The sequence below is a fragment of the Mugil cephalus genome, chromosome 11, assembly GCF_022458985.1.
Source record: "Mugil cephalus isolate CIBA_MC_2020 chromosome 11, CIBA_Mcephalus_1.1, whole genome shotgun sequence".
NCBI lineage: Eukaryota > Metazoa > Chordata > Actinopteri > Mugiliformes > Mugilidae > Mugil > Mugil cephalus.
The window spans coordinates 12,092,412-12,103,573 of NC_061780.1; the positions used below are offsets into that span (position 1 = coordinate 12,092,412).

General features: G+C 41.1%; 1 protein-coding gene across 2 annotated transcripts; it reads right to left on the reverse strand.

The window, feature by feature from the left end:
* Positions 1-2,278: 2,278 nt before the first annotated feature.
* Positions 2,279-10,950, reverse strand: LOC125016545 (sialic acid-binding Ig-like lectin 12). Of its 2 annotated transcripts, XM_047599086.1 has the most exons (7): positions 10,874-10,950; positions 10,330-10,695; positions 5,856-6,149; positions 3,101-3,361; positions 2,941-3,025; positions 2,560-2,655; positions 2,279-2,473 (listed from the first exon to the last, which is right to left on the reverse strand). In XM_047599086.1, the coding sequence occupies exons 1-7, from the start codon at positions 10,920-10,922 to the stop codon at positions 2,299-2,301; spliced, it is 1,326 nt and encodes a 441-aa protein (XP_047455042.1). In that variant the 5' UTR covers positions 10,923-10,950; the 3' UTR covers positions 2,279-2,298. The 2 variants fall into 2 exon arrangements, with proteins under 2 accessions (XP_047455042.1, XP_047455043.1); XM_047599087.1 differs by having other exon boundaries at positions 2,357-2,658.
* Positions 10,951-11,162: the final 212 nt, after the last annotated feature.

Consider the following 11,162-nt stretch of genomic DNA (forward strand, 5'->3'; position numbering starts at 1 on the left):
CACAGAAGAATTACACATAAATTTATAAATAGTTCATCAGAATTTTCATGAGATCAATACTGTAACCTTGTGTATGTGCTACCATAACTAAACGAATGCAGAGATTACAATATATAAATCTGTTGACATTTGTATTCATGTTGATCCTAATTTTAACCTTGCTCCTGTACTAGTCTATACTGTAACAACTTTGAGGAAAAACATATAAATATAAATGACATGATGTGACGTCACCAGGAAGCGCCGGATCCTAGGGCCGAACACATCTGGTACCAACACCGTATCTACTGACTGTATTAATGAACTGAGGCTGCGGTCTATCAACGATTACAATCATCACAACTCACTGAATTCTCAACCGATCTTGTAATCCCTTTGGTTTACTGGAAATGTCTGACATATATTTATGATACTATATAAATTGGTTCAATTGAAAATGCAGATCATGTGCAACGCCATTGAAAGGCTCGTAGGTATTTATCAAAATTGATTGATTATTAATAAGCACAGTGTTAATGATATATTAAATAATTACAGTTTATGATTTAATGATCACAATTGTTTTCTTATCCTTACATAAGCTAATGACAAGATTCGCCAGTTTCATTTTTCCAAAGCTTTACACATACATTCAAAACGTTCAGAACAGTTACATAATATAAAACATGTTAATCAAATTGAGAACATTTAACAAGACATCTACGGACATAAGCATGTACATTTACTTGGAATTATATCGGCGATCATTGCTACATCCGCACACGTCGCATCGATTGTATCCAGCCATTGTTATGAATGCAAATGAGTATTATTTTAAATTACCGAGAGACTCCCGTTGCAAACACATGTCGCGGAAGGCAGCGGCGGAAACTACGACTCCTACAATGCATTGCGCGATGACCAAGATGGCCGCCGCTACGTGTGTGTCTACACAATTTTCCACAGACACAACGGGCGGTTCGGCAGAGGGCATCCACACTGCATTTCTGCAAGAAATGCAAATTACTTCTGTTTGTTTTTTTTTTTTTTTTTCTGTACTCATTTGTTTGTTACCAAAAAGTAAAAACATGTTGAATACTGGAGAAATGAGACAACAACGTGACAGCTCCAAGGTTTCTGCTCCAGCTGTCAACCAAACATGTGGTAACATGTATCATTTTAGAAGGTGAAACCAGGCTATAAATATGATCTTCACAGAATCTCACAAGTACTGCAAGTAAAAGAGTTCAGCCATCAGGAAAATGCAGAGGTGAGTGGATTATCGATATGAAGAATAGAAATACACCTTCTCATGTTTTTTTATTGTCTTTATTCTTTCTGTTTTACATCTTTAATTTCTTCATCCGAATAGAGCTTAAGCTGTGCCTTTCACTTTTATTTTTTATGGTGAGTATTAAAACACAGTTGCATGAAAGACTGTTTAACACTTAAATATACATCTGCTTTATTTTCTAGTCATCCATGAGGTCGGGTCTTTCAGTAAGTGGACAGCAAACATCCCATCAGTGATCCCAGCCCTGCAGGGCTCCTGTGTGGTCATTCCCTGCAACTACTTTTACCCCAAAACCTCCACAAACTTACTGATCAACAGGAGGATAGGAGGATTAGATTTGCACTGAAGCTATAGTGTGTGGTCGTTTTTAAAATGTGCGATAATTTTAGAGATTTTCTGTCTCAGTCAAGTGAGTGACCTTCTTCCTCTTTGCCTTCCTGTTAATTTACCATGAACTCACTTTCAACCCACAGAGGGGATTTTCTGACTTTGACAAATATTGTTTCCAATCAGTGACTGATTATCTGATCATGGTTGATGAGGGTGCTTCCTTCATATATTCATAAATGCAGATACACTGAACTCGTAAGACCCTTAATATGTCACTTAAACTATTTACTCCAATCCTTCACTGCTGTGTTCTTATCGGCCATTCTGATGAAACAAACTTGAAGAGGAAATTCAAAGGGCACACTTCAACATAACTTGCAGCTTTGTGTCAACTGCAAAAAAAAAAAAGTGGGTAAAATTTAACTAAAGAATCATCATTTGCAAAGAAGCTGCTTTAAGAGTTTAATGCTGTTTAACTTTAACACGATTTGATCAGATATACAATGAGAATGTCTTGGAGAAGTAAAAAGAATCATTTCAACCAAAAGCACATTGATGGGCATAAAAAACTTCATCAACAATGTTAAATTTCAGCAGGAGAGAAAAACAGGAATGTTTTGGATGCACATAGCAATTTTTCACAACTTCCTCAATTCTAACTTCAACAGCGTGTCCATGACCTGACCTTCTGCACGTTACATGTTGCCGTAGATCGCGTCCGCTTCATCCTGCATAGGAGACAACATTAATTCACTCTGTCTCCTCTTGCATGCACGTTTGACATGAGCGTATAAGGAAGAGTTACATACCTCCATGTTGGCATAAATGCTTTGGCATCTCGCGTCATCATAGGTCCTTTTCCTGACTGATCTGTGCAGAAAGCAAACGTGTACAGTTATTAAATGTTCATATAAAGACACTATGAGGATTGTATTTGATGTGAATTAACATCAAACCTTTGTGTCCTTGAATACTGAGGCACAGAGAGCTCCAACTCCTTCTCTGCTTTTGTGGCGCTCAAGTTACATTCTGCTGTGTCTCCAGATCTCCTCCTGCTGGCAGAATATTGTTTTTTAATTTAATTTAACACTTTCTACAAACTCTGAACCCTTGTAATGCAAACTACAAGACTGAACTGGTTCTTATGACACCTACTGAATCATTGTTAAGCCACATTATTGCATTGCATTAATAAATCGCTGATTTGTTTTAATATTTATTGCTGATCCTTTGTTTAGTGCTCTGCTTTTATATAGAACAAACTGAAGAGTCGAAGGTTTGGTCGACTTACATTTGATCAAAATTCTGAATAAATCCATTTTTCTATAGCAACTTACCATTTTATAACGACTATCACTACTCCTACAAGGATCATCAAACCTCCGGCTGCTCCAGCGGAAATGTAAATATACAGCATATTAACTGAAATCAGAAATCACAGAGTGAGTCCAGACACAGAACTGACAACCAACATGCTGCATTCAAAGTATTTCTTACTCTTAACAGGCAGGGAGAGGGTGACGTTGGCACTGCCCTCCATGTTGTTTGCCACACAGTGCACATATGTGGAGGACCCAACGTTAGCCTGCACAGTCCCGACAGTAAGATAGCCATGGTGCTCTACTTCAGCGGTAAGGTGAACTTTGTTGGAAAGCACAAAGTGGATGATACTGGAAGGATTGGATTCAGCCATGCACACACACTTTACCATGTCGCCCTCTGAGGAGCATGATGAGGCATGCTTTATCTCAGGGGCATCTGCAGGAGCAAGATGTACAAATTAATAACGTGTTTTAATAAAAAAATATCTTATTCATCAACACGTTTCCATGGTTCATTTACTTACATAACACATTGAACTGCACCGAGCTTGAATTGATTCATCCTAGTTCATTAACTGCAGTGCAGTACAGCGGCACTTTTGTGTGTCTAGAGACAATTTGAAGGCTGTACGTCGATCCCTTGTGCACTTGAGCACCTGTTTCATTGTGCCACTCTACGCCACTGACACGAGGGTTAGCATCACTGGAACAACTCAGGTGGACAGTTTGTCCCTCCTTCACATCTGATTTGTACTTAACCTTCACATTCACTGGAGCATCTGCATAGAAACATGTAGGTGTGTATGTGGTGCTCTTACAGACACAGTATTTCTCATAGTAAAGTTTATACTAGGGGTTGTACCAACTGGTCGATAATGGAGGATTAATGAAGGCCATTAGCAACTGCAAAACAATTGCATTAACTATTTGCAGGTTGTATTCAAGTCTGTATGTTTGAGTCTGAAGTCTTGAAGTCGACTAGTCGCCGATCATGTGACAATAGCAACATGAAAGCTTCTGAGAAGACAAGTGAAAACCCCAGTGAATCACTGCAGCAAACTACCAAAGGTTCATCGAGAGTATGGAAATACTTCATTTAAGATGAAGCTCATCCTCACCAAAATTACCACAACAATGCACACTCATCAGAAAAAGGACCCGCTAACAGTAGCGGAGGAACGGCCCAAATCCTCTCAGTGGCAGTCAATTAACAGCTTCACCAAACGTCCTTAGAGAAGGAGTCAGTACATCATCAAGTTATCAGACCATTAGCTGACATACACGGAAAAGGATTTGGATATATACCACTTTATCACAGCTACACTATCCTCTCTTCTGTGCGGTACAATTAAAAGATTTTGACGCTGTTGACAGAGGGTAAATACATCTGCAGCACATATTGATCATGAAGTTCATGTGTTTACGTTCAGTTCTGTTCTGTTGCTGCTGCTGTAGAGCGTTTTTCTGTTGTTGTTTTTTGCCAAGTGAGAGCTGCATATTATAAGTATCAGGCTGACATTGTTTGTGGCGACCTGGTCTACGGCCGACAGTAGTTTATGTTCAAGTTTCAATGACCTTGCAGAAAAGCTTCCTTTGTGTGCGATGCTATGATATGTGTTCAAGTCAAGAATATAGATTTAATTGCTGTAAAGCATTACTTTCTGTTGTGTGATGTGTGACGTCATTGACCAGTTTATGTCGACTCCACTTTCACCACATATTAGCCGACTCTGAATTGGCTCAACCCCTAGTTTGAAGTTTCAATATTCTGGTTACGTGAACAGTTGTTGAGATTTCTGTCAGGACCAAAATGGTGCACAGACAAATCACATGACAGACATTGTCATCCATCAATACACACACCGATCAGGCATAACATTATGACCACCTTCCTAATACTGTGTAGGTCTCCCTTGTGCCCCCAAAACAGTTGTGACTCATCAGAGAATGGACATGGGCCTTCTGAGGGTGTCCTGTTGTGTCTGGTAACAGGATGTTGTTAATGGGGGTCTTTTGCTCCTGTGGATTGAAGGGAGGGCGTCTGTGGATCACCCCACAGATTCTTGATCAGTTTTGGGGGGCCAAGTCAACACATAGTGCTGTTTTACATGTTTTTTTTTGTTTTGTTTTGTTTTGTTTTGTTGGGTTTTGTTTTGTTGAGTTGTTCCTAAACTGTGTTTGTGTATGTGTGAAGCAGGATGCAGCCTGACACACTCTATCAAGGGGTGTCATTGCAATGGGGTGGGGGTGCCTGGTCTGGTCAAGGTAGGGGGTACTATAAGAAACATCCACACAAATGCCAGGTCCAAAAGTTTCCTGGTAAAAGATTGGATTGTCACAAGACAGTTAATGTTATTTACTTCACCTGCCAGTGGTCACAATGTTCTGGCTGATCAATATATGACTAGTGTTGTGGAAATATGAGGTTGGTGAAGATGACACAGAAGACTCAGATGACTTGTAGTGAAATAAGGTTTACTGATGAGGAGAAATGGTAACAGCTGTTCATGCATTCAGAGTCGGAACCATTCTGCCCCGTCCCTCATGCCAGGAGGAATATAAGATGAGAATTTAGGTGGGAGGTCAACCACTGGCTATCACTCTCTGTGGCGACAGTCAGTCATCCAGGAAACCCTGTTTTGTCTACGGAAGGAACACAAACAGGTCTAGGCCAAAGAGACATGTTTAACATAATATAATAAGGAAGCTTTTCCTTCACAACTAGCACGTTTAGCATTAGCACATTTCAATCTCATTTCAATCTCCATTTGTTTTGTTTGCGCTTCTTTGCACTGATTTGTTGTAATTGTTTTCAGAATATTTGACAAAATTCACTTGTGTTTGATCCATTTACATTTCTATATAAGTATCTTTCCGAAGTCATGAAGGCCATGGTGTCGGAAGCATTTGCTTTCACCATCACTACTTACATTTCACTTGAATGACCTTGGATGCTGTGTACAGTGGCTTTCCATTGTGCATTTGAACGCTGCATTGTAAAGACTTCTTGCGGTCAGCGTGGGTTGGGCGAAATGTCAGATTCGACGTTGCTTTCCACTGGCCGTCACTGAGCAGCTCTGAGTGAAAGTGCTGGTCTCCGGAGTGACTCCAGTTGAAAACAGGAGGAGAGGTGGGGCAGGAGTAAAACACAGAGCAGGACGATGAAACATTGTATCCCTCCTTTATCGCCTCACCCATAGAGAGGGTGACGGGTTGTGGTTCATCTGTTTTAACAAGAAAGCTCACGGTAGGTATTGGCAGATCTGAAGTTGCATTGTTGTTTCCTCCGGAGGTGTTAACCAGAGGTCCGTTTCACAAAGCAGGTTCAACAAACTCTGAGTCTAATCATAAACTCTGAGTTGATCTACTCTGAGATAGAAAACTGAGTTTTCGGCTCCAGAACAGCAGATTTGAGTTAGTTTAATCCACTCGGGGTAGTTTCTCCTGGAGTGAAGCGCGTGCGCCACAACTCAAAAAAGCCAGCATCAATGGAGCCCCGATTCGACAAGTCACCATGGCAATGAGGAAGCTGAGAGCTACGTTTTTCACCAACCTCGAAGTGGAAATAATAATGCGCTCATATGGCGTTTCAACACGTTTTTCAGAAAGACATGCCATGCTTGTGAAAAAAGTCGCCTCCTACTGTGCCTAATGGACTTCTGATACAGCTACTAACTTTTTTTTAATGATTTTTGACAGACGGCAGAACAAGGCTACGCCAAAACTCGCCTGCTGACTGAATGAATGAAAGTGGAAATCAAATGGCATGTGGCTGAAACAGAGAGAAACTCGAGGTTTATTGAGGAAAAACCTGGTCCCGATCAGGTTATGTTTATAGAGTCTGTTACTACGGTAACTGACAGAGAGCTTAAGTTACCTCTCTCTCTTTGAAGCAGGCTAGAGTTACCCCACTTTCTCTGGTTTGAGTTACCTCCCTTTGTGAAACGTAAAACTCAGAGTTTCCCTCAATTCAGGGTTAAGAAACTCAGACTTTTCACTAAACCTGCTTTGTGAAATGGACCTCAGGGGATGAAGGGACAAAAACAAAAGAATACTTCCCAGGGTAGGAGAACGACACACCACAACAACTAGAAATGGCACTTGGGCCGTAACAATTGTATTGTAGCAAATAGAGAACATTTCTCTACTGCGTTGCTTTTTATGAAACTATACTATATTACTATATTTACTACTATATTTATGAAACTATTGTATTATTACTATTATATTAGTTCAGGCATTGCTTGTTTTGGTACAGCTGCATAGCAACTACCTCCTGAGTCAAACATGGGCCACAAACATCCTTCATAGGGAAACAATATTTCCTATATCATTTCAAGCACTAGGACAAACATTGCTTTTTTTCTCTTTTGCCATCAAAGCTATTTAAAGTAAGAGGATATCAATGCATTATAATAGCACAAATGAGGAACAAGGTAACAGATGAAAATGAAAAAAAAACAAACGAAAAAAAACCTAAATAACAAGTGTTTTCTATTGTGTCAAGACTATCTCTTCACACTACATATTCTATACGTATGGGGACCAACCCCCACGGGGCATGGGGGGGACATGGATTACTCCTTAAGACATTAAGGAGCATTAATTGCACACGTAGCCACTACGCGTGCATGGCCTCGCGGATTCCTTGATTTCCATGGTCAAGCAGTCAGATGTGTGTACTTGTTGAAAGTTTGTTTGTACAGTGCGTGCGTGTGTAATGTTTTTGGATTTTTTAAGTGCATTTAACACTAGCCCCTCTTCCTCCAGAACAAGCTGGAAATGGGGATGGATCCCTACCTCAGTTCCTGGATCACAGACTACCTCACAGGGAAGCAGCACTTTGTGCGGCTGAGGAACTGTACATCATCAATGGCAGTGAGCAACACTCAGGGGACGGTTCCGACACCTTTCATTCATACAATGTACAAGTCCAACTTCAAGTACAGGTCTAAATCCTGCCACATTCAAAAATACTCTGATGATACAGCTATTGTGGCATGTTTCACAATAGCAGGAACCAGACAAGGGCCTTCTGTGACTAGACCACTAAGAACAGCCTGATGCTGAACACCTCCAAGATCAGGGAAATGGTCATAGACTTTGGGAGGTCTAAGCAACAGCTCCTGCCAGTCAGCATCAGAGGGGAGGACACTGAAGATGTGCAAACCCATAAATTCATAGGGGTGCACCTCGACAACAAACTGAACTGGTTTGTGAACGCAGACGCCATGTACAGGAAGGGAGCCGACTCTTCTTCCTTCGGAGACTCAGATCCTTCAACGTGTGTAATGAAATGCTACTCATGTTCTACCAGTCTGTGTTTGCTAGTGCTCTTTTTCATGCTGCAGTCTTGGGGGGCAGCATGAATCAAAGGAACTCTATAAGACTGGACAGACTGGTTAAGAAGGCAGGAAGCTGGACTCACTGAAAAAAAAGGGGGGGTTTGTGCATATTGGCAGCGGTCTCCCGTGAAATCCAACTTCGTTAAAGGACTTCAAAGGACTGGAGACCTGTAGGGCCCGGGTTTGAATACCAGCAGGGCCTGAGTCATTTCAATTCACAAGCAGGAGTTGTTGATTGTGGGAGAATAATGTCCAGTCCTGTTAGCCACACGTGTGTGGAATGTGGTGTTAAGATACCAATGGAGGATGGCCATGAGCGGTGTGTGCATTGCTTAGGGGTAGATCATGCATGCATGGCCCTCCAAGACCTCGCCTCATGCATGAATTGCTTTATTCTGTCTGCAAGAGTGACGGACGCCAGGGTTAGCGTTGTCTCTCGAAAGCATCCAGCCGCTCTGCCTGAGCATCCAGCCCTATACACCAGGTGCGGTTAGGGAAGGGCTGACATGGCCCTCCCTCTCGGCTTGGGGGCTGCCCCAATCTACTAGCCGGCACCCCAGCTCCTCCCTGGTAGGCCAGGAGGCGGAAAGACTGCTATACCCTGTGTCCAATGCATCCAGTCCGATAAGGAGGATATTTAGGATATATAGGGGGAAGACCTCCCTCCTGGTCAAGCAGGCAGGGAGGCAAATGAGGAGGAGCAGGAGCAACCACTTGGCCACCAGCTCATTATGCGTGCTGCTCAGGCATTGGAAACAGAAATGCAGATAGACCTAAGCTAAGCTAATTTTTAATATACAGGCATGTATTTGATTATATAACACACACGGTGACTGCCTCAGTGTGAGGTGTGGTGAGGATTTAAAGTTTGTGGCTTTCAAAAGTGTCAGTTCTGTGGAGTTTTTCTTTTAGCGTGACCAGACATCCCAGATTTCTGTGGACAGCCCACGTTTTGAATGACCTGTCCCCCTGTCCAAAGCTGTCCCTGAAAATGTCCCAGATTTTAGCGTTTTATGAATGAGAAAATGTTGCGTACAGACTACAACAACATTTATTAGGGTACCCTGTCGTTCTGCTATTGACATTATATGACAATATGAATTTGCAGTTGAAATATAAGCAGGGCTCTCAATTGTCACACATTCAATAACACGCCCTCACACCACACATAAAACTTCTTACGCCCAAAAGACAAAACTCGCCGCACATAGATTTAAAATGAGACTAGTAATCTATGAATAGATGATTAATTAATCGATGATTAATCATCGACCAAAAAATGTCAGCGGCCAATCAGAAAATAGTACTTGTTGTTGCTAGGTGAAATAGGAGCGCACTAACCACGCCTTCCACAAATCTGCACACATCTGGAACTGGAAGTAGGAGTCTGTGATCTGGTAATCACTTAATTTATTATTATTATTATTTGTTATTATACAGTGGTTCCTCGCGGTGTGTCCTGCAGAGTCCCCATACATATGGAATATGTAGGGCGGAGAGACAGTCTCAACATGATAGAGAACAGACGGTTACATTGTAACCCAGGTTCTCTGAGTGGCCACTCTGGAACATGTTCCAATCTAGGTTAACCGGAGAGGCTATGCATGCGTAGTGGCTATATAGCCACAGGTGTAATTAATACACAGCCACCACAGGTGGTGTGTCTTAATAAAGAGTAATCCACATCAGCTGCCCCCTTGTGGGTCAATCCCCATACATATGGAATATGTAGGGTGGAGAGATAGTCTCTCCACTCAGAGAAGCTGGGTTACAATGTAACCATCCGTTACCACACAGTTTGTAAACTACTTTTTGATTTTTAGGTTGTGATGTTGCAAGTTCAGTTTGACATAAAATAAGAGATGTAACAAGTGTTCGTTAGATCCTTTCTCTTAAGTAACAAAGTAATATAACTAGTGGGAGGAGTCAACGCAGAGAAACTACAAAAATAAATAAATAAATAAATAAATGTCATGATAACAATACTGGAATTCAAAAGATAAATACAGGAGTTACAGTCATTATATAGTATTTATCTGAGGCTGTTCATTTTACTTACCAATTGTTGAGATGGAAACTTTGTAGTTTAAGTAGGAATACTTGTCGTAGTTTTCCATTTCAATTCTGAAATAAAAAGGGCCTCCATCACTGGACCGAAAGTCATTAATCTTCAGAGAACAATTCTTGTTTCTAATATCTCCCAACAGGGTTGTACGATTTTGATACTGCTCCAAGATCTTTTCCTTGACTGGATGATAGATAGGTTGATTTGCGTCGTTGTTCCAAATCCCAGTGTAATTAGAGACTTGTTTATTTTCTGGCTGTGGGTAATCAAATGAGCAGGGGATGACCACACATGACCCAACAAGACCTTTAACTGAGGTCGGCACCTTAGCTGTCCAAGACGAGCCATCGGTTTGAGTAACTGTAAGACATCGAACAGTGAAATAGAATAAGCACAGAGTCAATAAATAAATTAAGCAAGCACAAGCGCAAATTCACCATAATTCACTGAGCTTCAAAAAACAATACAAAAACAGAGTGTTTAACTCTACTTTTTGTTTGATTACAGCTAAACATTCATCAAACAGGAGGTAACATACCTTGAATGCAAAGGCACACAAAAAACAGAGTCCGTGTCAGAGCTTCCATCTCATTGTGTGAGTTTCAGACCTGCAAATAAAATGACAAATAGGCGCATGCTGCTGTTATTTCCCCCTGGTGAGAAATTACTTGTCGAGTTTCTTTTAAACTTACCAGCAACACTGTAACCGCACAAACTGAAACTTTAGTCTCATCAGCCCTGTGTTGGGGGAGGTGGTTAAGAATGATTAGTCAGAATGTGTTTTATTATTCTTTACCACCTCGAAATATTTTTATTTTTTTTTTTCA

Excerpts from the sequence above, each read along its gene's own strand:
- LOC125016545 (XM_047599086.1), bottom strand. The coding sequence starts at position 10,922 with ATGGAAGCTCTGACACGGACTCTGTTTTTTGTGTGCCTTTGCATTCAA. Across the intron at positions 3,362-5,855 it reads CAAGGTCATTCAAGTGAAAT|ATGCCCCTGAGATAAAGCAT; the intron begins GTAAGTAGTGAT and ends TTGCTCCTGCAG. Across the intron at positions 3,026-3,100 it reads CCTCTCCCTGCCTGTTAAGA|TTAATATGCTGTATATTTAC; the intron begins GTAAGAAATACT and ends TTCTGATTTCAG.